The sequence below is a fragment of the Oratosquilla oratoria genome, chromosome 15 (assembly GCF_046742065.1).
Source record: "Oratosquilla oratoria isolate Oo_2021 chromosome 15, ASM4674206v1, whole genome shotgun sequence".
NCBI lineage: Eukaryota > Metazoa > Arthropoda > Malacostraca > Stomatopoda > Squillidae > Oratosquilla > Oratosquilla oratoria.
The window spans coordinates 30,378,185-30,405,455 of NC_134791.1; the positions used below are offsets into that span (position 1 = coordinate 30,378,185).

General features: G+C 40.1%; 1 protein-coding gene across 1 annotated transcript; it reads left to right on the forward strand.

The window, feature by feature from the left end:
* Positions 1 to 102: 102 nt before the first annotated feature.
* Positions 103 to 26,299, forward strand: LOC143033375 (pre-rRNA 2'-O-ribose RNA methyltransferase FTSJ3). Its single transcript, XM_076198723.1, has 17 exons — positions 103 to 341; positions 6,059 to 6,358; positions 6,464 to 6,627; positions 6,764 to 6,937; positions 7,407 to 7,523; positions 7,637 to 7,768; positions 8,039 to 8,200; positions 10,260 to 10,418; positions 12,897 to 13,036; positions 15,286 to 15,532; positions 20,028 to 20,153; positions 20,533 to 20,701; positions 21,423 to 21,558; positions 21,819 to 21,906; positions 23,600 to 23,787; positions 25,328 to 25,499; positions 26,223 to 26,299. Exons 1-16 carry the CDS (start codon positions 275 to 277, stop codon positions 25,497 to 25,499), a joined length of 2,541 nt encoding a protein of 846 aa, XP_076054838.1. The 5' UTR covers positions 103 to 274; the 3' UTR covers positions 26,223 to 26,299.
* The last annotated feature ends 972 nt before the right edge of the window (positions 26,300 to 27,271 follow it).

The window sequence follows — 27,271 nt, forward strand, 5'->3', positions numbered from 1 at the left end:
TGGAAAATAATATTATTACGTATTCCCAATGGATGGAAATAAGGCATATTCACGCCAGGAGATTTACGATATTTCCTAAAGAGACTATCTTTTTAAATAATATTATACATAAATGCACAAGTGATTTTTATAATGTTTAAGTTTGATAGAGTTATTAGAAATAACTAACATAATAAAAAACAATTGCAACTGTATATAGTTGCTCCCTTTACTGTACAAGAATGTAAACAATAAGAAAACACACGTGGAAAGGACAAACTAATAAGACTACATCATGCCTAGAAAAGTGAAAAAGGGAAAAAATCGCCTTGACGTATTCTACAAGAGGGCCAAGGAAGCAGGTGTGTATTCGAATAATAATTACAAGAGACAAATATGAAAATATTGGTGTTTCACAAGATACGGGTATTGACTGTAGTTGAAATGGGACTTGCGACCAAGTCACTCGGCATTCTTTTGGCAATATTTATTATTTGCTTGATTACTTGATTCGCTTTGGTTTGTGTGCCATCCCACCAAGACAACACATAGTGTACGTCTCCAGTTTTCCTCAGCCTTCACTAAGGAGTTTTGCCTGTCTGGACGTACTTGGTTGTCTTTCAGTTTGGTTAGGAATTTATCCAGCTGGTGTCTGAAAGAGCCCACTGACCTTACTTGCTTGGTTTACTTGGAGAAGTTCAGAGGTCAATCCTCACAGCCGTAGTGATCTACCACTGCTGCCTGTCCCGTTGTCCCTCCTCACAAGGGCCAGTTGGTTTATTATTGTGTTGGATGACAACCTACTGATGGCGGTGTTAGCTAGGTCAACATGAAAATGGAATTCCTGATATTTGAGCTGAAGTAGTTCTCATGTGATGCAAAAAGTTGCTATGAGTATAATGCAATTTGAATTATCCATCTAGCTGTCCTAGTTCTCGAGATATTGCATTTTGAATGGAATTAAATGGGGCCTATTTTGTCTGAGGAAATCGGGCCGAAACGTGCGGTCTGACTAATCGCCGATCAACGTAAAGAATGACGGTTTTTACTGACAAGCACAATTTTATATAAAAATTTAGCATATGGTTGCATTATTTGACCTATTTTCTTTAAGATGTGTGATTTCCATGTAATTTGATCATAGAATTACGTTTTTATCCTCTGCAAAATTACCCACCACAGCTACGAATACTGTCAAATTACATGAAAATCACACATTTTAAAGAAAATAGTTTGAATAATTCAACTATATGCAAGCTATTACACTAATAACAAAATAGTAACAAACTTAATAGTGTAGTTTGATCCATACCACCAGTGATCATAGATAGCGGGCAGGACGAATCGTAGCTGTGGTCCGTAATATTATGGAGGATAAAAACGTAACTTTTCTTTGATCAAATTACATGAAAATCACACATTTTAAAGAAAATAGTTCAAGTAATTCAACTCTAAGTCTATTACACCAATAACATAATAGTAAGAAACTCAATAGAGTGAAGTTTGATCCATACCACCAGTGATAGATAAGATGGCGGGATGGATGTTGACGTTGTTATACGATAATCCGACCAAATAGAAAAAAAAAAAATTAAACAACCGATTTCTCAGCTCTACCGTAACACGCTGCCTTTATTTTGGTATTAGAATAATCCGCGAGACTAGTAGTTTTTGTTTATTTTGGTTAGTTGCCAGTTTTCTGAATTTATTGAGCTCATTTTTTATGCTGAAACATAAACCAATTTTCGATTTACTGGTGAATGCAAGCCAACACGTAACTGATGATGTAATTGTTTGAAATTTACTACAATCGTAATAAATACACTCGCATAACATTTGTATGAATGAAATTTCCGGCGGTATGTAAATTTGGCCATGTGTATGGCGTGCGCATAAAATGACGTGCTATTGTGCTCGTCATCGACGGTGGCGCCTCTGGTGGTGTTTGACCTACCTAGCGGTGTAGCCTGGCACTGGAGGATCGTCTGGCACCTTCCATAGAAACCTGTCCAGTACATGCTTGAAGTTGTCCACGGAGCAGTTTGTTCTCTCTCTCTCTCACTTCTTTAACAGGCACAAGATTAAGAAAAAAGAATTATCCCTTAAATTCTTATTGCACTAGAAATAGAATAATTTTTAAATTTTTGAAATAGCTTAAAAATAAGGGAGATACAATTTTTTTTTTTTTTTTTTTTTTTCTCCAAAATTTTGGCTAGACTTTACCATAACAAAAGGTTAGAATTAAAGGTGGTAATTTGTAAAGATTTTTGGTAAAGAAATACACAAACTCTAAACCACTGGTCCAATTTTATTGAAATTTGGAATACTTGGGCTTTATGGGTCAATAAATTACCTGAGCATGTCAAAAACAATGTGGAACATCTCTATCATACCAAATATGCCTCTACGACTACTACTAGTAGTATCTCTGATATGTCATGTATAAACAAATGCGACTAAGTGTCAGAGAATATGCCTCCATGTTCCGCGTTAAGTCACAGCTGACAAATTACCAACGATCTTAAAGTTGCTCATTTCCGGGAGAAAATAGGCTAAAAAATACGAATATCACATTAAAATATTCATATATAGGTGCATTATCTTTAGATTTCCACTCGGAAAACTAATTTGCCACGGCTAATAGCCAAATCTGCATTTAAATCGGTGATTTTTTTTTTGTTTTATTATTATTATTATTATTATTATTATTATTATTACTGGGCATACACTTGCAGAACAGCAAGACAATTTGAAAATTCTGCACATGCGCTGAATGCTACAAGCATTCCAACATACCGCAAAAGATGGCAGTGTAAACATTATATTGGCGATGGTGACATCGTCTGTGCATTCGCAGGTACATACCTACATGTTCTTATATAAAGCTCAATTGTTGCATTATCAACGATCTTAAGCTGCTTATTTCTGAGAGAAAATAGGCTAAAAAATATGTTTCTTACATTAAAATATTGGGTCCTTGTTGTCTTATCTTTATATTTTTACTCGGAAAACTATTTTGCCGAGGTTAATGACCAAATTTGCATCTAAATTGGTGGAAATTTTTTTGTCTCTGGAGAAATGGGCATACACTTGCACAACAACAAGATGATTTGAATACCCTGCACATGCGCTGAACGCTGCAAGCATTTAAACTGAGACATACAGTACTTATTTCAACGGGCTGCAAAAGATTGCGTTGTAAACAGTACCAGCGCAATGGTGGCGCTGCGCTTGTTTTCGCGTGTATCTAAATTTATCCACCTGGTGTCTGAAAGAACCCACTGAGCATACTTGCTTGGTTTACTTGGAGAAGTTCAGAGGTCTGTCCTCACAGCTGTAGTGATCTACCACTGCTGCCAGTCCTGTTGTCCCTCCTCACAAGGGCCAGTTGGTCTGTTATTGTGTTGGATGACAACCTACTGATGGCGGTGTAGCCTGGCACTGGAGGCTTGTCTGGCACCTTCCATAGAAACCTGTCCAGTACATGCTTGAAGCTGTCCACCAAGCAGTTTGTTCTCTCTCACTTCTTTTAGGAGAGCGTTGAAAATTTTTGGACCCTTGTGACCTAGGCTGGATGCCAGTATGGTCTTAACCCTCTCTGGGGCTCTTGGTGGGAGCATTCATCTCTCACACTCACGTCCGTGCCTTACACTGTGATATGGCTTGATTGTTGAGGACATGGGATCAGGAACAAAGCCCTCCAGGATTTTCCATGTATAGATGGCCCTATACCTTTCTCTCCTCCTTTGTTGGGAGTAGAGTCCCAGTGCTTCCAAGCGATCCCGATAATTGAGACCCTTCATCCCTCTGATGTGCCTGGTGTAATTTCTTTGGACAGCCTCAAGCCTCTGGACGTCTCCTTGTTTATGTGGTGACCAGAGTTGGCTACAGTAGCCCAGGATAGGTTGAATTAGCGCCTTCCAAAGGGTTAGCATTACCTCTGCCTCTCTTGAGGAGAAAGTCTGTAATACTCAGCTGGCCATCTCCCATGCTCTTTTCACGGTCTGCATGATGTGGTGCTGGAAAGTGGCGTCGCCATCTAGATAAATACCCAGACATTTTACATGGGCTCTAGGTGTGATTTTCATTCATCTTTCCGTGTGCAGTTCAGTGTTATCTTTAACTACTTCCATACGGTGATGCCTACATAGGCGTCATGGAGGAGCAAGTGGGTACGCGATAATGCCGATGTCGGCGTCTTGATTATATTTATTGTAGTCGTACCTGCGTGACCCTCATTCTCTCTAAACTGGCTTCATCATATTTTCTATGGTTATCAAAATTCATGGGTGAAAGAGAACGAGCGATTGAGCAGTGACTTTATTTTTTATAATGCGATTATTATGACGCAACATTGCATGTCTGGCAGCTAATGCTGCCAGACGTGCAATGTGCCCCGGAGTGAAGGAGTTAATATCTTGGTTGGTGTCATATCTCATACCTCGAACTTCTCTACATTGAACTGCATATTGCAGTCATTAGCCCAAGCATATACTGTATCAAGGTCATCTTGTAGATGGCGTACATCTTCACTTTCCAGCACTGCACGACTGATGTGGATATCATTGGCAAAAGACAGGAGGGTTGAGTCCACTCTCCTATTTATGTCATTCATATGAATTAAGAATAGGAGGGGGCCAAGGACAGAGCCTTGTGGTACTCTGCTTACTACTTTGGTTTCGCTAGACTAAAGGCCATCAACTGCGACTGTTTGGGTACGGTCTGTCAAGAAGTTGTGAAGCCATATTTGTAGCTTCCCTAAGATTCCTAGGTCCCTTGCTTTGTGAAGTAGGACTCTGTGGCCTATCTTGTTGAAGGCCTTGGCAAAGTCTAGAAATACTACATCAACATTCTTCCCCTCTGACAGGTTCCTTAGCAGCCAGTTGTAGTGTGTCAGTAGTTTTGAGAGGCAGGACCGACCTTTTCTAAAACTATACTGGTTCTCTTTTATGAGGTTATGCTTTTTGATGATCTTCCATGTACTTGATGATCCTATCTTTAACACATTTTTCAAATATTTTGATTAAATGGGAGGTGATTAGTTTCTAATAAATTCTATCTGTACTCTAATTCTTCTCTAATTCTCTACTACTCTAATTCTTCTCCTTTTATGCATGGGGGGACGGAGATGGGGGGTCGCCGATTTAATGAAGCGGCCTTGCTATGGATGTGCTATGTCTGGCGACACTGCTTCTGACCCAGGGCAGTGGACAACATGCAGGGATGACCCGTCATCCAGGAGGTGCTAAGATAAGAGGGAGGGTGGAGGGGTGTGGAGTGTATTCAGGGATGGAATGGGTGGGAATGATTTTATGCCTTTTCCTTTTTGGCTACCTCCCTTGTAAGGGAGGAAAAAGCCTTGGTATGTGTATATGTATGTATGTACTCTAATTCTAAGCTCTTAACTAAGGTGGATGATATTCTATTTGATTTGGTAGATTATCTCTGTTGTATTTGTTGTTCAGAAGCCTTTTATGAGTATTAGGGGTACATGTGAAAGTGGGATTTTGGTTTTGCATACTTTAACCTTTTCCATATGATGAAGACTACGTAGGCGTCATGTGATGTGAGTGGGTATACGAGGATGTCGTCATCTTGATTATATTTAATTTGTAGTTGTAGCTGAGTGACCCCAGAATTCTGTGAACTGGCTAGATTGTGTTTTCTGTGTTTGTTATTACTCAGAGTGAAAGAGAATGAGTAGCCTATTACAGCAGTGACTTTATATTTGAAAATGTGAATATTGTGATACATCGTACATAAGGCATCTGATGCTGTGCATATCAAAGAGGTTAAGTATGGGCCCAGTGACTGCATCACGTCTTTTTACTGTCCACATGGATCTTCATGCAGCCTGTTTCCATACAGCTGTCTGAATGTGGACTCAACCTTGTGATGATATTGGTCAATTGACCTTGGCCAAGTAACTTATTATTCCATGTAATGCTGTATTTTCTAAAGACAATTTGAAATAATCTATGGTAGGGATGAACCAAATGGGGGGCAGGAGAAAAAGGAATTATTGTATTGACAATTGAATTTTGATATGTTCATCCATTTAATTATATTTTTGTTTCAGGATATCGTGCTAGAGCTGCATACAAGTTAATTCAGCTCAATACCAAGTATGAATTCCTTCAAAAGTCTAGAGTTTGCATTGATTTATGTGCAGCCCCTGGTTCATGGATGCAGGTGGCTAGTAAATTCATGCCAGTTTCCTCAATTATTGTTGGTGTTGATTTAATTCCTATCAAACCAATTCCAAACACCATTGCCTTCCAAGGCGACATCACAACAGAAAAGGTTAGAAAGGAATTACAAGGAACTCTGAAGACATGGAAAGCTGACCTTGTTCTTCATGATGGTGCTCCCAATGTTGGTGAGTATACTTATTTTTACAGATGTTTTACCAATGGAGAATATTTTAAGTATATACAAATGTCTATTTTTAATATATGTTCATAATTTCCCCTTTAATCTTCAGGTCAGAACTGGATCCATGATGCCTACCAGCAAAATTTATTGGTACTTCAGTCTTTTAAGCTGGCTTGCGAGTTTCTACAGAAAGGTGGCTGGTTTATCTCAAAAGTTTTCAGGTCTAAGGATTATTTCAGTCTTGAATACTGTTTTAGAAAATTGTTCAAGAAGGTGAATATTTCATTTGAATTATTTTTAATTTCTTAGAAAATGTGTTCTTTTTTTTTTATTGGAATATGAATCAAAGTACTATTAGGGAACTTCAAGAAATAGTGATAGAAAATGATGATATGTTTATGATTTACAGGTTGAAGCAACAAAACCACAAGCATCACGTTATGAATCTGCAGAAATTTTTGTTGTATGTCAAGGCTATTTGGCACCGGCAAAAGTTGACCCACAGTTTTTTGACCCAAAACATGTATTTCAAGAAGTTGATCCTGAGCCAAAAGCAAAGCTTAATGTTTTGAAACCAGAAAAGGTATGCATGTTGTTTAACCATCTGTTATCAGTGGGTTGTAACACTAGTTATGGAGGATATTAGTTGCCCTTTTGGGATTGTACAAGAGGACCTCCACCCTAGGTATGCTGTAGTCATACCTATGTCTCTGCTTAAGTATTTTTTCATTGTTGCACAAGTTTTCAGTCTTTATTTGGGAAGGTTGGGAAGTGATGTTCTTTTAAGTTTTTATATACATACATATACCAAGGGCTCTTACCAGGTAGGTAGCCAAAGTCAAAGGCATAATTCAACTCCCACCCATTTCATCCCCATTCACCACGCCTCCCTCCTTTTCAACTTGGCTCCTCCTGGATGATAGGTCATCCCTGCATCTCACTCATCGCCCTGGGTCAGAAACAATGCAGAAGACACAGTTTAAGTTTTTAATATGTTAATTATTGGCTTAGCACTCATTTCTTGTGGAATAATTTGACTATTCAATTGACAGGTTTCAAAAAAAGCTGAGGGGTATGCTGAAGGGGCCACTATTTTGTACAACAAAGTCCCTGTTAGCAATTTTGTTGAAAGCACAAATTTTATTGAAGTTCTTCAGGATGCTTCAGAAGTGAGTATATATATTTTATTTTTATTTTTATATATTTTTTCATATTCAAAAATATTTATAGTATTTAAATGAGGTTGCATATACTTAATAATATTTTATATATATTTTAACAGCTATATTTCGACAATGAATTCTTAAGGGATCACAAGCTAACCTCAAATGAAATAAAATCATGTTGTGCTGATATTAAAGTTCTTGGAAGAAGGGATATAAAATTATTAATGAATTGGAGAAAAAAAATCAAGGTAAGCTATATGTGTGAAATTGTAAACATTATACTCTTTGCTATATGTGTAAAACTGTAAACATTATACTCTTTGTTATATGTGTGAAATTGTAAACATTATACTCTGCTGTATATGTGAAATTGTAAACATTATACTCTGCTGTATGTGTGAAATTGTAAACATTATACTCTTTGCTATATGCGTGAAATTGTAAACATTATGCTCTTTGCAATTAAGACTAATTGATTGAGACAAAAGAAATTTTAAAGTTATGCATTGCTTTTGTAGCCACTGTTTGATGAATCAAAGAAGGAAGTGGCAGAACCTGCTGAGGATGGAGACGCAGATATGAACGGTGAAGATGAGGAAGGGGAAGATGACCAAGAAGATGACTTGGATGAAGAAGAGAAGGAGCTGGATGAGATACAGGAGCAGATTGAAGCAATGAAGGTATATACATTGATTTACTATGGTTTAGGATTTGAATTGTACCTGTCTTTATACCAATAGGCTTCTTCCCCTTTATAAGGGAGGTTGCCAGCCAAGGCATGCAACCCACCCCAACCCATCTCGCTCCTAACTGTCACCCATTTCCCTCTCATCTTAGCTCCTTGTGGATGAAGGATCATCCCAGTCCCCTGCCCACTGCCCAGGTCAGAAGCAATGCAGCAAGACCTGGACATTGGGCATGGGACGGGAAATTGGATAACTAATAGCATTATTATTATTTTGTTTATTTTTGTTTATTTATTTTTTATTTATATATATATATTTTTTTTTATTATTATTATTATTTTTTTTTTTAGAGAACACTGTACATGAAGTGTTATCCCTGTCCCTCGCCACACTGTTCAGGGCATTGCAGAAAAGCTGTGTTTTCTCAATAGAACCCCACAACCAAAGTTGGTTTACCTCCACTATTTCATTATATAGTGACCAGCATAATTCGTGAATGTCAACTCCAGCTAGCCATGTGGCATATTTCCCTGATGTTGATCCTACTCACAGGATTGTCTCCACAAGAGACAACCCTCGATGGAAGAGACAAAGGGGATGCCCACAGAATTCATGGCTGGGGCAAGTTGATCAAACCTGTCAAGAGTTGTTTGGGATGGGTAGGGTGTCTGCATGGGAGCTTGCTCAGAGAGACCATAGGGGCTGGTGATGGTGTGTGAGTAAAGCTATGCGCTCCCGGGCATATGACCTCAATTGATGATGATGATGATTGATTCTTTACTTCACCTTCACTCCACCATTCCCTGCTGCATGTGACCCCAAATACTCATTTATTCCAGCCTCTTATCCTTTAACCTCTTCACTCCGGGGCACATCGCACGTCTGGCAGCATTAGCTGCCCGACGTGCAATGTTGCGTCATAATAATCGCATTATAAAAAATAAAGTCAGTGCTCAATCGTTTGTTCTCTTTCACCCGTTTATTTTGATAACCATAGAAAATTGATTACGCCAGTTCAGAGAGAATGGAAATTACGTAGGTACGACTACAATAAATATAATCAAGATGGCGACGTCGGCATCATCGAGTACCCACTTGCTCCTCATGCCGCCTACGTAGGCGTCACCATATGGAAGTGGCTATGTTTACCTCCAACCCACCAACAACATCATTCCTTGTACATCTCATCACTTAACCTTTCCCCACATTTACTTTCGGCTTTCTCTTCACAGATGCCCCACCAAATTCCACCATCAGCTACTTCAGACTGTCCTTCAACTCATCCACAAGTGCAGTGTCAAAGCATACACCCACCCTTTACCCATCTCACACTTATCCAAGCCCATTATTTTGTCCCTTCTTGTTTAGCTCCTTGTGGATCTTTGTCCCCCACTCACTACTCAGGAGGTAATGCAGCAAGACACCAATTAACAGGACCTGATAGCCAAAGTTGGGTTACCTCCCCTGTTTCATTGCATGCCAACCCACCCACTTCATCCACTTCAGAATTGTGGAGAGTACATACATATACCAAAGGCTTTTTCCCCCATATAAGGGAGGTAGCCAAAAAACAAAGGCATGAAAACCATTCCCACCCATTCCATCCCTATCACACTCCACTCCCCTCGACCTTCTTCCCTCCCTCTTATCTTGGCATCTCCTGGATGACAGGTCATCCCTGCATCTTGTCCACTACCCTGGGTCAGAAGCAGTGTCACAGCAAGGCCACTTCATGAATAAATCACTTCAGGTTGCATCAATTTCTCATCCATTGAACCACTCACACCCATCTTTTTCCTTCATTCCCTGCTCAACAGTCATTCATCTTGCACTCAGTGCCCTTTTCACCTTATCCATCCACCTCTTCCCTTCATACTCATTTTGTCAATCTTTCTTCATTTATACTTTCCATTTGCCCAAACCATCCTGATGTTCTTTGATTGACCCTAATTGCCAGCTCTCTTTCCAACCCTGCACTCTGCCTCACATCCTCATATTTTACAATACAATTTATTAATTACCAGGTCTTTGATTGATTTGATTTATTTTGCAGACTGAAAAGGCTCGTGAGGAAAAGAAGGAGCGACGTCGTGTGCAGAAGGAGAAGAAGAAGCTGGAGGAGCGTCTCAAGCTGAAAGCTATCATTCCAGGAGATACAGGACCCCACGAAGCAGAATCACATGGACTGTTTAACCTCAAAACTCTTGCTAAGGTTTGTTCTCAGATAAACAAGTTATCCTGTGTATTTTGCAGTGGTGGGCAGCGATAAAGTTTGCGATAAAGTGATAATGTAAAGCAATAAATTAGTCCTATAACAATAAAGCGATAAATTTCCAAGATACCTTAAAGCGATAAGCGATAAATCCTGCGATAAATACAAAAATACTCAATTTTTGCTACTTATCCATTTAAAAACCTCTCTTTTTACACTTAAAACACCATATCTGTTTGCCACGTAACAATGAGCCTGTAACCTCCCGCCATAACGGTTTTTCGTCTTCTACTTTATCGCGGGAAATTTGAAACCGATAAATATAAGTGATAAATTTTTCTGGTTACTTATCGCAACGCCCACCAATGGTATTTTGTCATATTTTCTTTACATCTCCCACTTTTTTGTGTATAATTTTTTTTTACCTTTCCCTACCTTTCCTTTCCTTCCATGTTATTTCATATGAACATGATATATGAATGAAGAAGACTGCAAGGCCTACACCAGGCTTTTCCATGTCATCCCCATCCATAAAGTTGTCTAACTTTTTCTTAAAACAACCGAACAAAGACCCAACAATCCCAACATCGCACCGCCCAATCACACTTCTCTGCACCCCTTCTAAAGTCATTGAACGCCTAATACTTAAACTTGTCACACCACATATTCCCCTTGCTGACTCACAACACGGTTTTAGGCCACTACACCTCACACAAAGAATTTTAGATGGCATCAATTCAGATAGGCCCCACCAAAGAACACTTCTTATAACATTAGACATTAGTAAAGCTTTTGATGCTATCCCCCGCCACAACCTAACAAATATAATATATAACACAGACATGCACAATAACACCAAAAGATGGCTGGCCAATTGTCTGGCAGGTAGGAATGCTTACGTGTCATATAATGGCCAATCATCGCACATCAGAAACATTAAGAACGGAGTACCACAGGGCTCAGTTCTATCCCCCACACTATTTAATCTATACATGCATGACTTACCCACACCAGACACCTCAGAAATACAAATCTCTTCCTACCCAGACGACATAACAATCACATGCACACATTGTAACACAGACAAAGCTGCAGAAATAATCCAGCCATACCTTGACACACTCAACACATGGTTCATCACAAACAGACTCAAAATAGCTCCAACCAAATCTACAGCAACACTTCTCACAAACTATACAAAAGAACACAAATACATACCTCATCTCTACATCAACAACACTCTAATACCACACACAAACACACCGAAAATTCTTGGTGTAACATACGATACATCCATGTCTTTCAAACAACACATCACAAACATAAAAAACAAATGCACACCCAGACTTAACGCACTTAAGTCAATCACTGGAACAACATTTGGACAAAACAAAGAAACTAATATAACAATATACAAACAATGCATACGCTCAGTGTTGAATTATGCGAGTCCTGCATGGGCTCCTAATCTCAGTGAGACACACCACAACACCCTTCAAATCATACAAAAGAAAGCCCTAAAAACAATTACAGGCTCCACAAATACAACACCTACAGATCATTTACACCATGAAACAAAAGTCCTCAAAGTCAAGGACCACCTCGACATGAGAGGCACACAAACACTTGCCGCAGCCACCACAAACACATTACACCCGCTACACTACATAGCAGAACACCCACACACACCAAGAAACATTAAAACAACACCCAAAGACCTTTATCACGCACAGATACTCTCTTCTCTTCCTCCACAACCACCAAATACCAGCCTCCGGAAACATATTCATAATCATATCACTCACCGCTCCATTAACACACTGAAAGACAACACACTGCTGCATGCCAGACCCCCTGATATCCACCCTTCTGAATCCTCTCTCCCACGAAAGGACAGAGTCCACTTGGCCAGACTGCGGTGCGGTCACCACCCAGCACTTCTAAGCTACCAGAAGAGGCTGGACGACCGTGTTGTGAACAGCTGCCCAGGATGTAACACTTCACCCCATACCATACAACACATAATGGAAGACTGCATTATACACAATCATGCACGCAAACAACACAACATACGCTCTATAAAGGATTTGTGGGAAAACCCAGTTTCGGCTATGGCATTCCTTGGGGAGACGGGACTGCTCGGACAGACAGTCTAGGGAACGACAACAACAACAACACTCACTACATGGTTAATAAGTCTCCAGTACTTGCCAATTTCCATCTTAAATATAAATTTGTCCATATTACTCCCCTTTTATAACCAGTATACTTTGCAGTATCTTTTCACTCGTCTCCACATTTGTATTGCTACCTTTGTATACACTGTGAAGTTGTGATTTTTATATTTCATGTAGATTTCCTCTCTGTCTAACTCTCTCTTTCTCTCTCCCTTCACACACTTGTTCCCATTCTCACTCTAACTTTGGGACATGATGAACTTTCAGATGTACAAGTCTTAAGTCATTCATTTAACCTTAGGTACAAAATCTGGACACCGTGGTGGATCAAGAAGCAGATGAACTTATTGAGAGCAGCGATGATGAAGAGAACCTCCCTAAACCGAAGTATATCCGTGTCAAATATAGCAAAGATGGTGGCTATTTGGATAAGAGTGGACAGTAAGTAAACTGAGAATGGTCATAGTTTAGTTTATTTTATTTGTTTATTATTTAAAAGCGAGTAAATGCGAGTAAAAGCGAGTAAAAGCGAGTAAATGCCTTGGTGGTTTAAGGAGTGTAATGAGAAATAGACATTTGGGAATGGATGCGAAGAGGAGACTGTATGAAGGAGTGATTGTGCCAACAGCACATGGTTTGGACACATGGAAAGAATGAGTGAAGAAAGACTAGTAAAAGAGGTATGGAAGGCAGATGTGGAGGGAGTGAACATGAGGGGACGTCCTAGGATGAGGTGGATGGATGGGGTGAAGGGGGCTGGGGTAGTATGTGTGAGTAAATTTTGACGCAGCCCGAAGGGATTTCTCCCCGTCCTCTCCTTATATGCAAAGGGGGACGGAGAGGGGGGGTCGCCGATTAAATGAAGCGGCCTTGCTGTGGATGTACTGTGTCTTGCGACACTGCTTCTGACCCAGGGCGGTGGGCAGGGTGCAGGGATGACCCGTCATCCAGGAGGTGCTCAGATGAGAGGAAGGGTGGGAGGGGTGTGGAGTGTATTTAGGGATGAAATGGGTGGGAGTGTTTTTATGCCTTTCCCTTTGTGGCTACCTCCCTTGGAAGGGGGAAAAAGTCTTGGTATATGTATTATGTATGTTTATTATTTATTTATTTATTATTATTATAATTTTTTTTTTATTATTATTATCATTATAACTTTTTTTTTTTTTTTTATTATTATTAATTATTATTATTTTATTATTATTATTATTAATTATTATTATTAATTATTATTATTATTATTAATAGTATTATTATTATTTTATTATTATTAATTATTATTAATTATTATTTTATTATTATTAATTATCATTTTATTATTATTAATTATCATTTTATTATTATTATTATTATTATTATTTTATTATTATTTTATTATTATTTTATTATTATTATTATTAATTATTATTATTAATTATTATTATTATTATTATTACTACTACTACTACTACTACTACTACTCCTCCTCTTCCTCTTCTTATTTTTCTTCTTTTTCTTCTTCTTCTTCTTCTTCTTCTTCTTCTTCTTTTCTTCTTCTTCTTCTTCTTCTTCTTCTTCTTCTTCTTCTTCTTCTTCTTCTTCTTCTTCTTCTTCTTCTTCTTCTTCTTCTTCTTCTTCTTCTTCTTCTTCTTCTTCTTCTTCTTCTTCTTCTTCTTCTTCTTCTTCTTCTTCTTCTTCTTCTTCTTCTTCTTATTCTTATTCTTATTCTTCTTATTCTTATTCTTCTTATTCTTATTCTTCTTGTCACACAAGACCACCATTTGCATATAACCTTGGTTGGTACCGGTATAATTCAGTCCATCTCTCCATTGCCTCTAGTTTCTCATACAGGAGACCCATGGCTTCAAGATTTGATAATGCCCACCAGATTGTGGAAAACTGGAGTAGATCAGTGCAGGATGTAGTGTTCAGTTTCTTTTGTGTAGTGATTGCATCTTGGGCTATTTGCTTCAGTGACCAGGCCTTTTCTGTGGGGTTCTGTCTCTTGCTCTCCAATTATCATATCACAAATATTACTAATAAGTGTGAAAAACAAGGCACAGGCACAGAACAAGACATGGTAGATCATTGCTCACTAGGGCAGCCTGGAGGCAACTGATGCCTCTCCTTAAGTTGGTTACTATTTTTAGTGTATTACCTTGTAGTGTCACAAGTATTTTAGTTTTATATGATCAGATGTACAGATGTTAGTATTTCATATAAATGCTGTTTTATCTTTATACCGAAAGACCTCTTCCTCCCATCTGAGGGAAGTTGCCAGCCAAAGCATGCATCCTTCCTTCATCCATTTGTTTCCCATTTATCTTAGCTAATTGTGGATCAATTGAATTTATGAAGTGGCCATGCTGTGGATGTGCTGTGTCTTGCGACACTGCTTCTGACCCAGGGCAGTGGACAGGATGCAGGGATGACCTGTCATCCAGGAGGTGCCAAGATAAGAGGGAGGGTAGAGGGGAGTGGAATATATTGGAAATAGAATGGGTGGGAGTGGTTTCTATGCCTTTTTCTTTTTGGCTACCCCCCTGTGTAAGGGGGAAAAACCCTTTGGTATATGTATGTATGTATGTAATTGTGGATAAAGGGCCATCACCAGCTGTCTAGGTCAGAAGCAGTGCAGTAAGACACTAGCAACCCTCCCTCCTTATCCCTCACGGAATTGCATTTTGGAGATACAATTGCCTCATTCTTTACAGATATTACAAAAACACTCATGATGAGAATTCGGAGGAAGAAGTTGAGAAGAGTGATGATGAGGTGGAAAGCTTAGGTTTGGAAGAGGCTCCAGGGAAAACAGGTACAAATGAAGAAGACAGTGATGATGCGGAGCAAGAAGATGATGAAGAAGCTGGGGATGAAACTCCCAATGTATTACTGACTGACCTTGTTGGTGACGAAAAAGAAGGGAAAAAGGCCAGAAAGGCTGAAAAATGGTTCAGTAAGGTTTGTATTTGTATGGCATAAGTGCGGCATTTTCACTTAAATATTAATAGTGAAGTGTAGTGTATTTGCGCATGTAAGGATACATAGTTGTAGAATGATGTATACTAAGGTGCATGGTAGGTCCATGTACCAAATGTATGGGAGAGAGATCTGGATGGTAAATGCAAGAGAGGTAAATGGCAGTAGCGGAAATGAGGTACTTGAGGACCGTGAGTTGTTGTTGTTGTTGTCGTTCCCTAGACTGTCTGTCCGAGCAGTCCCGTCTCCCCAAGGAAGGCCACAGCCGAAACTGGGTTTTCCCACAAATCCTTTATAGAGTGTATGTTGTGTTGTTTGCGTGCATGATTGTGTATAATGCAGTCTTCCATTATGTGTTGTATGGTATGGGGTGAAGTGTTACATCCTGGGCAACTGTTCACAACACGGTCGTCCAGCCTCTTCTGGTAGCTTAGAAGTGCTGGGTGGTGACCGCATCGCAGTCTGGCCAAGTGGACTCTGTCCTTACGTGGGAGAGAGGATTCAGAAGGGTGGATATCAGGGGGTCTGGCATGCAGCAGTGTGTTGTCTTTCAGTGTGTTAATGGAGCGGTGAGTGATATGATTATGAATGTGTTTCCGGAGGCTGGTATTTGGTGGTTGTGGAGGAAGAGAAGAGAGTATCTGTGTGTAATAAAGGTCTATGGGTGTAGTTTTAATGTTTCTTGGTGTGTGTGGGTGTTCTGCTATGTAGTGTAGCGGGTGTAATGTGTTTGTGGTGGCTGCAGCAAGTGTTTGTGTGCCTCTCATGTCGAGGTGGTCCTTGACTTTGAGGACTTTTGTTTCATAGTGTAAATGGTCTGTAGGTGATGTATTTGTGCAGCCTGTAATTGTTTTTAGGGCTTTGTTTTGTATGATTTGAAGGGTGTTGTGGTGTGTCTCACTGAGATTAGGAGCCCATGCAGGACTCGCATAATTCATCACTGAGCGTATGCATTGTTTGTATATTGTTATATTAGTTTCTTTGTTTTGTCCAAATGTTGTTCCAGTGATTGACTTAAGTGCGTTAAGTCTAGGTGTGCATTTGTTTTTTATGTTTGTGAGGTGTTGTTTGAAAGACATGGATGTATCGTATGTTACACCAAGAATTTTTGGTGTGTTTGTGTGTGGTATTAGAGTGTTGTTGATGTAGAGATGAGGTATGTATTTGTGTTCTTTTGTCCAGTTGGTGAGAAGTGTTGCTGTAGATTTGGTTGGAGCTATTTTGAGTCTGTTTGTGATGAACCATGTGTTGAGTGTGTCAAGGTAAGGCTGGATTATTTCTGCAGCTTTGTCTGTGTTACGATGTGTGCATGTGATTGTTATGTCGTCTGCGTAGGAAGAGATTTGTATTTCTGAGGTGTCTGGCGTGGGTAAGTCATGCATGTATAGATTAAATAATGTGGGGGATAGAACTGAGCCCTGTGGTACTCCGTTCTTAATGTTTCTGATGTGCGATGATTGGCCATTATATGACACATGAGCATTCCTGCCTGCCAGATAATTGGCCAGCCATCTTTTGGTGTTATTGTGCATGTCTGTGTTATATATTTTATTTGTTAGGTTGTGGCGGGGGATAGCATCAAAAGCTTTACTAATGTCCAATGTTATAAGAAGTGTTCTGTGGTGGGGCCTATCTGAATTGATGCCATCTAAAATTCTTTGTGTGAGGTTTGTCAGAAGAGTGTTTGTGGAGTGTAGTGGCCTAAAACCGTGTTGTGAGTCAGCAAGGGGGATATATGGTGTGACAAGTTTAAGTATTAGGCGTTCAATGACTTTAGAGGGGGTGCAGAGAAGTGTGATTGGGCGGTGCGATGTTGGGATTGTTGGGTCTTTGTTCGGTTTTGGAATGGTGATTATTTTACCATGCTTCCAGATGTCGGGTATAGTGTTGTGTGAATAGCTGTAGTTTGCAATGTTTGTGAGTGCGTGTATACCTTGTGGTCCAATGTGTTTTAGGTGGATGTTGCTTATGTTATCAGGGCCACAGGCAGATGAGTGCTTGAGACTATGCATTATGAGTTTTGTCTGACTGTCTATGAAGGGTGTATAGTCTGAGTCTGTGGGAAAGTCTTTCTTACGTCGAATGGTGCGTCGGTCGTCAGGGTGAGATGTAAGATGGCTCGTCTGTGCAAAATGACGTATGAGTGCGTTTGCTTGTTGTCTGTTTGAGGGTAGATTATCTGTTGTTGTGATTATTGCTGCGTGAGAGCGTGTAGTGTTAGTGTTGGATAGTGTGATGCTGTTGAGTGTTTTGTACAATTTGCTGGTGTTTGTTTTATGATCAAGTGTATTGATAAAGTTTTGCCAATTTTGTGTTTTTTGTTCATGTATTTTATTGGCAATCACAGTGTTTAGTGTTTGTATTTGGTCTGCTATGTTTTGAGGGATAGGTGTGGGGGTATCGTGTTTAAGTGTGTCACGTTGTCTGATGAGGCCTTGGATTTCTGGTGTGAAGTTGGGGTTGTGTGATTTTCTGTTGCCTCTAGGGATGTATCTCTTGTCTGCGTTTTGTATGATTGTATTAAAAGCGTGCACAGCATTGTTTATGTTTGTGATTGGTGTACTGTTAAGTGTTTCAAAATGTTGTTCTGTCTCTTCATTAAAGGCTTCCCAGTTAGCTCTCTTGTAATTGGTGTAAGTGTGTCTGTGGCCAGCTGGGGTGCATCTTGTTTTGGTGGTGATGATGATTGGAAGGTGGTCAGAACCAAGGGCTCCGACCACTCTCCATGATGTTGTTGGGGTTAGGCAGGGGGAGCAAAAGGTGATATCAGGAGAGGAGGGAGTGTAGAGGGCTTGGTATGGGATATGTGTATGATTATGCGTGTTGTTCATGATAGTCAATGAGTCGAATTGAGTCTGTATATCAAGCCCTCTGTCTGTGTCAGGGTTGTCGACAAACCAGGCAGACGACTTGGCGTTGAAGTCACCACCCATGATCAGGTTGGGGATTGAGGTTAGTTGGCTGAGTTGAGGTCTGAAGGTGGTTGGAACTGTGGGGGATGATTGGGGGGGAATGTACATGTTAACTATTGTTAGTGTTGAATTGTTGCCTGTGCGGATACGAATGGATTGGGTTTCTGTTGTGTTATCTGTGGTAGGGAGGAGAATTTTGGTTGTGGCACTTGTGTCCACAAAACAGATGGAATGGTGGATCAGGGTGATGAGTCCACCGCCATTGCCGTCAGTCCGGTCTTGTCTGATGGTGGTGTAATTATGAAATGATGGTGTTTTGTGTGAGTGTCTTAATTTTGTTTCTTGTAGAATTGCAATGTGTATGTTGTGTTGTTTAAGAAAGTGTTCAAGTTCATGTTTTTTAGTGTTAATACCGTCAATGTTGTGTTGTAATATGTTGATGTTGTGTGTTTTGTATGTGTTGTATGTTGCCGTTTGGGGTTGAGGTTGGGGTGGTAGTGGGGAAGGTGTAGGATCTGGGTCAGAGGGGGGGAAAGGAGAGATCGGGGACAAAGGAAGGGGAGTACTAATCGGGGGTAAGGGCAAAGGGAAATTGGGAGTGGGTAAGGGTGTTGGCTGTGGTTGGGGAGGTGGGATTGGGGTTACTGGAGGGCAGGTAGAACATGTCCAAGTGTTTGTGTATTGGTTTGTGTCAGCAAGTGTTGTACAAGTTAGGTGGGCCCAGTTTTTGCACATATTGCACTGAACTGAGCCCTTTGTCTGTCTGCTCGAAGTAATGGGTTTAGAGCATGTTGGGCATGTGTATCTTGTGGTGGGCCCAGGATTGCTCTCTACATCTCCGGCTAAAAGTAGAAGAAGAGGGGTGATCGCCGGAAAATGACCCCTCAGTGCAGAAAAAACGTAACATTGTGTGTTGGAAAAAAAAGGATTGTGGTACTCCCCCAGGTAGGCGTAGCTCCTCCTTGGGGATCGGTGCCATCTGCGTAGAGCTGATGGCCAGGGGTAGTTGCTGCTGATTGGCCCCCAACTCTTGGGGTTGGGGGGTGGTCCCACGACGTAGACGTTGCAGCTCCAGGACCAGGACCGTGAGTTGTGAAGTATGACAGTATAGAAAAATAATTTATGAAAAGAATAATATGGATAGGATTGGGAGAGAGTTGTTATTGTTGGTTAGTCATTGGTGTCAGTGGATTATAACAATAATTATGGAGGAAATTGATTGCCCTCTTGAGCTCCGGCCTGAGGTACTCCAACCTGAATGAATATATTATGGTAATGCCAATGTGCTGTTAGTACTGAATAGTGTAATTATTTGTATTTACCTAGTTGTAATGTACAGGAAGGGAGCTATGCTCATAGTGACCCATCTTTGTTTTTCAGCATCAAGTTTGTTCTTAAATTCTTGAATAGTGTTTGCACATACTGTTGCCTTATCTCCAGGTACACTGTGTGGGAAGCTGTTATTTTTCAGATCTCTTCTATAATTATCCTTTTTGAGTTTCTTTTGTGTAATCATATATGTGACAACTTGAGTATGTTACAAAAAAGTTTTATTTATATTTCAGGATATATTTGATAACATCGAGTCTGAAGCAGTAGAAGACTTTGAATTACATACAGTAATGAAATCATTCTCCAAAAAGGGTGGCACTCTAAAGTCCAAAGAACCAGATATTATAGATAAAGAAAAGGTAAGTATTTTGAAAATGGTTACAGGTTATGAATTTGGTTTACAGCCATAGCTTATTTATGATTTTGGTGAGCCAAGAAGAGATAATGCAGAAGACAAGAGTGAGGGAGATTATGAAAGGATGGCACAGCTAGAAGGGATGTTCTTATGTGCCTCAAATTATTTTGAGTGGATGAGGAGTCAGGGGTGGTTACCATATGGTGAAGAGATGAGGATAAAGCATTAGCTGCTTATACCATACCAAAGGGATAAGGATTTCCTCTCCTATGCCTGGCCACTTTGCTTAGCAGGTCATGACTGATAGGATGAAAAAACAATTACTTTTGAATGTGCATTCATATAATGTAATTAATTTGATATTTTTGTGTTTCATGATACAGGAAAAGAAGGTTGCAAAAAAAGTAAATGGTGAAGCGGAGAAAGCTGTTGATGCTCCTGACTCAGGGGAAGATGGTGAAGATGACTCAGACAGTGACAGTGACACAGATGAAGAGTATGATGACAAGAAAGGACTCACACCTGCACCAAAGTTTGTTGGTGGCTGTTTAGGTGAGTAGAAAACTAGAAATATAAGAGTGGCAATAATTTGTTTAATCATTAGTTTAACACACATACACACACAGTTCAATAGTGTGGTGGTACAACAATTGCTCACAAGTTTACAGAGCTGGGCGCATTCCTCTGTGCATTCCTAGTTGCGTCCCCTTGGTGTCCTGACTATATATGTGTGTTAGTCAGGACACCGAGGGATGCACCTAGGAACACGCCCAGCTCTGCAAGTTTAGCAATCCGAGTTTGAGTCCCATTGTGAGTTGGCACAACTTTGGTGGTCAAGGAATTTGTGTTTGTGTGTGTGTGATAGAGAGGTGTGATAGATTGGGCCATGTATGAACTATGAGCTCTCATCCAGTAAGATAATGTCTGATGATCATGAATTCAAGAAGTGAACCCATACCATGGTGAATCACACACAGGGTTGTTGTTGTTGTTGTTGATGATTCTCCAATATAAGGAGGATTAAGGTCTTCTGTATTTGACATAAGTACCTTGGACCCCAAAATAAAACTTCACAAACCAGAGAGGATCATGTATGCAATTCATGAAGTCTTCTGTTGCAGCCTATGGCACTTATGTTTACAAATAGTGTTTGGGGGATGTTGTGAACATCAGCAGAGAGCTACATAATGGTTGCTTTGCTTTATCCATAAGCATGCTGGCTTTGAAAAGGTTAGGTGTGATAAATTGACGGTGAATTGATTTGATCCAACAGATAAAGATGGGAACTTGATGGGTGACAGAAGAAATATGAACAAAAGATCCTTGGACCCAACAACTCTTGCTTTAGCTTCTAAATTTATTCAGTCCAAGAAATCAAGAAGAGATATCATGGATGCTGCCTGGAACAGGTAAGCTAATTCAGGTTTATCTTTAAAATTCTTTAAACTTGTGTTATGTCCAGTTGATATATTCAGTATGTCAAGTTAGAAGTTTATACTATTCCTTAATTAACCCCCTTCATTCCTCTCCCTGTAGTTCATATTTGCATAATTTTGCATCTAATGCACTGTAAGCAGCTTGAAATGAGTGCATTTGGAAATAGTATCCATAAATAGAATATTTAAGACAATTTTGTTTGAGTATGTTCTCAGTATATTTTGTGATTTAGGTACATGTTTGGAGATGAGGATGACTTACCAGACTGGTTTGTCAAAGATGAGAAAAAGTTCAACAGAGCTCATATTGAGGTAGAGAAGGTAAGTAACGCTTGTAGTGGAGTATAATGAAATGTTTGGGTGAATTGAATAGACTGTGGTTTTAGTTTCATAGTTCTCTGTTCAAGGAATCGTAGAATGGCTTTTGCCCTGACGGTTACAAGAAAATTATAGAAAGAAGGTTCCAGGGTTCCATACCTCTCTTATTTTAACTTATTTAGTCATTATTTGTGTCATACAGGGAAACACAGTAGTGATATTGTTGTCCCCATAATGTATTTAAAGGTGGTGGCATTGGGGTGGTAAAAGAGAGATTTTTAGAGATTGGTCAAATAGAAATTAATGTTGTGTGATTGGTCATAAGGAATGTCACAGAAACTAAAGTTCCCAAAGAGTTCATTGTAGAAAACATATAGTTGTTACAACATATAGGGAAGATAACAAAGACCACCTCAGAATTTATTGTTGTTGCTGTTATTATTTTCATTGTTAGTATTATTAAGGAGGTGCCAAGATAAGAGGGAGGGTGGAGGGGAGTGGAATATATAGGAAATGGAATGGGTGAGAGTGGTTTTTATGCCTTTTTCTTTTTGGCTACCCCCTGTGTAGGGGGAAAAAGCCTTTAGTATATGTATGTACATATGAGTGATTGTGCCAACAGCACTGTATGGGGCAGAAACGTGGAACATAAGAGAAGAAGAGAGAAGGAGTTTGAATGTGTTTGAGATGAGGTGTCTGAGAAGTATGGCGGGGTTACTAGGCTAGATAGAGTGAGAAATGAGGAGGTGAGGAGGAGAACAGGGGTGAAAAAGGATTTGGGAGAGAGGGTTGATGAAAGAATATTAGGATGGTTTGGACACATGGAAAGAATGAGTGAAGAAAGACTAGTAAAAGAGGTATGGAAGGCAGATGTGGAGGGCATGAACATGAGGGGACGTCCTAGGATGAGGTGGATGGATGGGGTGAAAGGGTCTTTGGGAAGAGGGGAATGTCTGTTGAGGAAGGAAGGGAGAGGACGGAAGACAGAGGTGAGTGGAGAATGGTTGTATATGGATGATGTTGTGACTGCATGAGGAGGAATGGGCGGGGGGTTGTGGTAGTATGTGTGAGTAAATTTTGACGCAGCCCGAAGGGATTTCTCCCCGTCCTCTCCTTATATGCAAAGGGGGACGGAGAGGGGGGGTCGCCGATTAAATGAAGCGGCCTTGCTGTGGATGTACTGTGTCTTGCGACACTGCTTCTGACCCAGGGCGGGGGGCGGGGTGCAGGGATGACCCGTCATCCAGGAGGTGCTCAGATGAGAGGAAGGGTGTGGAGTGTATTTGGGGATGAAATGGGTGGGAGTGTTTTTATGCCTTTCCCTTTTTGGCTACCTCCCTTGGAAGGGGGAAAAAGCCTTGTAGTATATGTATGTACATATGAGGAAGATAGCAAAGACCACCTCAGAATTTATTATTGTTGCTGTTATTATTTTCATTGTTAGTATTATTAAAATGTGGGCAAAAGTAAGGTGATAAAGGGGGTAAGTGTGGCATTGGGTTGGAGGTTAGGTTAAAGGGTGAGAATATGGAGGAAGTCGAGAGCCTTAAGTATTTCGGGTCACATTGCAGGGAATGGAGATGTAAGTGAATGATAGAGCAAGGGAAGGTGTTGTAAGAAATATGTATCTGGGAATGAACACGAAGCGAGGACTTTATGATTGCTGATTACATGAAATTTATATTTTTCCTTTTAGGAGGACCTGCAGCTCTATCGTGACAGGGCAAAAGCAGTTGATGCCCGAACTATTAAGAAAGTGGTGGAAGCCAAGGCAAGGAAGAAGAGAAGAGTTAAAAAACGAATGGATAGAGCAAAGAAGAAGGCTGAAGTTATCACTGACAATCTGGATATGACAGAAAGAGAGAAGGCCATGGAAGTCAAAAAGTTTGTAGTTTTTATTTTGTTTTATTTTTTAAATATTATGAATGCATGTGAAATGTGTCCAGCAGAGTAAGTAAATGCAAAAGATAAGAGTGAATGAAGGGAGATTATTAATGGATGAAGAGATGTTCTCATCTACTTCATAAACTACTCGAGTTGATGAGGAAGAGGGTCACCATATGGGGAAGTGGTGGGAGTGAAAACAAATATGCACTGTTATGGTAATATCCCTATTGATTGATTGAATGAAGTGAGGAGGGAACAAAAATTGGTACCTGCTAGGTGTGCTCCTACAAAATGAATGTGAGAAAAAATCTCATTGCTGTCTATCCTCAAATCATCATCAAGATCATGCAGCCAAGATTGGACTGCTCCACACTGGGTAAAGATGTGTCCATACGATCAGGCATGCCCATCAGGCAGGTTGGTGGGCAAATTCTGCTGGTCCTGCCCGTGAATGTTGTCCACACGACTGAGTTGATGAATAGCTGGGCATGCTTGATGATGCCAGTAGCATGTGGAGTGTGGTACGACAAGCATGGTGCCTAGTATTGTCAAGAAGAAGAAATTGTAAATCACGATAATTGCTTTGTGTCTAAAGAAAAAGAAGATAGAGGAACATGGGATGTGGAAGGGAAGCCTACTGTGGTTTCACGATATTGACTTGTGTCTGTCAGGGTCGAAGCTCCAGCTACCGGGCACTGCCTTAGTGATTTTGCTCGACAAGCACTCGGGCAATGTAACTGTTTGACCATCAAATGTGCCAGGTAATGGGCATGCCTGCCGATCAAGCCCACTTGTCTGGACATGCCTTTAGATATCTCAGCTTCAGCCATTTTCTCCATACTTTACTTTCACATAAGGAGAAAGACCTAATAATGAGTGAATGCTCCATTTTTAATCTTCCTGCTAGCTGGCGACATAGAAATAGACTAACATATATACAGTTCTGACAACAGTCCAGGATTTTTTCCCAGAGAGATCAGTGTGAGGGCCCAAGAAGCATTGTTAGTTACTGTGGGCTTGTGGGTTTCCAGTCAGTGAAATTCAAGGGAACAGGAAGTTCTTAAAAGATAGATCAGAATTTTCATCTTATGCTGATGTTGGGGGAGGAACTGTTTTCATGTTATTTGTGTAGAATGTCTGTTGAGCAAGGAAGAGTGTGGTTGTAAATGGATGAAGAAATGTGGTCTAAAGGGATGTTCTTGTCTTCCATAGATTTTAAGTGGGGAATGGAGGAGGGTGTGGGGGTGGAGTCACCATATAATGAAGTAGTGGGGGTAAACAAACTCCTGCTGTGAAAATACTATGTCCCACTGCATTGCCTTAGACACAGTGTGACGGGGATGGGAGGACCCTTTATCCACGAGATATAAGATGAGAGGAGTAATGAAAGGGTCCATGATGGGGAAATGTTTTGACTCAGCCACCCTTCTTATAAAGGAGAAAAAGCTTTTTTATGTTATGTGTATATATATAAATATATATTTTTTTAATACTGTAAATGACATTGTAGTAATTGTTACTATATTTTGATTTAAAGGTTATACAAGAAAGCCATGGCCCCAGCAAAGGACAAGGAGATAAAGTATGTTGTCATGAAGAAAAGGTTTGGCGGCAGTAAACCTAAAGGTGTAAAAGGTCGATACAAAATGGTCGACAAAAGATTAAAGAAAGATGCGAGATCTCAAAAGGCAATTGCGAAGAAGAAATAGGTAAGATTTTTTTGTTTTTTCCTTCCTGTCATCCCAAGCATAATTTTGTATGAGGAACTTTATTGATCCTTAATATATAATTTCATTTGTGGTTCATAGATGTCTATTCTACATTTAGACTGAACATAAAGTAACCTCTATTACTCTTCTCTCTTATCTTTCTGATAAGTTTGTCTATTTATATACATACATACATATACCAAGGCTTTTTTCCCCCTTACAAGGGAGGTAGCCAAAAAGGAAAAGGCATAAAAATCATTCCCACCCATTCCATCCCCAAAAACACTCCACACCCCTCCACCCTCCCTCCCATCGCTAGTCTATTTATATACCAAGAGTTTTCCCCCTAATAAGGGAGGTATCCAAGTCAAAAGGCATGCACCCACTCCCACCCATTACACTCCCATCCACCACCCTTTCCTTCCACTCAACTCCTCATGGATGAAGGGTCATCCCTGTCTTCTGCCCACTGCCCAGGTCAGAAGGAATGGAGCGAGACATAGCACATCCACAGCAGGGCCACATGACTTACACAGCAACCCTCCTTCCTCATCCCCTTATGCAGAAAATAGAGAAAATGGGAGGAATCCCTTTGGGCTGCATTAAAATATCATCCATGCACAACTACTGTCCACTCACTTCTAGCCCCTGCCTTCTTTCCCTGCTCCCTACCAAAATATTGGAAAATGTGTAAAAAAAAAAAAAATTGTTTTTGTTTTTTAGGTGTCTGGTAGCAGCCTGGAGTGATGATGAAATGATTGTTACAGTTATTTTAATGACAAATATACTATATTAAATTATATCATGTCTTATTGGTCCTTTCTGGATTGTAATTAATGGTAACAGTTTTATGATCATGATTTGGAGATGTATGAAATGTAATGAGAGAGAGGAGGGAAGTGTTTCAAGGAGGAAGTACATACATACATATACCAAAGGCTTTTTTCCCCCTTACACGGAGGGTAGCCAAAAAGAAAAGGCATAGAAACCACTCCCACCCATTCCATTTCCTATATATTCCACTCCCCTCCACCCTCCTCCCTCCCTCTCATCTTGACACCTCTTGGATGACGAGTCATCTCTGCATCCTGTCCACTGCCCTGGGTCAGAAGCAGTGTTGCAAGACACAGCACATCCACAGCAAGGCCACTTCATTAATTCAGCGACCCCCCCTCTCCGTCCCCTCATGAAGAAAAGGAGAAGACAGGGAGAAATCCCTTCGGGCTGTGTCAAATTATTAAATTAAAAATGGTGTATTGGATGAGGGAAGTATGATGAGAAGGAAGGATGGGAAAGAGACATGCTCATAATAGTTACAAGGAAAAAATGATGAAGCACATGAGATGTATTGAGTGAAGAGAGAGAAAGTAAACACAGGGTAGAGGCCAGGAGAATGTGAGTGAGAATTCTTAAAGGAAAAGATTTTGGAAGAGGTGAAGGAGTAGATAGTTAAAGGAAGAAAACCCTGTGACAGATTGGTGTATTTCAAAGGAGTTATAAAATGCAGAGAACAGTGAGCAGGAGATAATGAGAGAATGACTGGTAATTGTTTTAAAAGGGGAGGTACAAGTACTATTGAAAGAAAAAGAAAGCAATCTGGATTAAATTAATGGCTTATGTAGACTGACTTGTATTACACAATGCATCCACATAAAAATGCATTCACATTTGGATAACAAAACAAGTCTTTAAGACCAACTACTTGATTTCATCAACTGCCTTACACATCAGTCTCAGAAAAATCCCAAGAGAAGCAATTACTGCATTAGTAC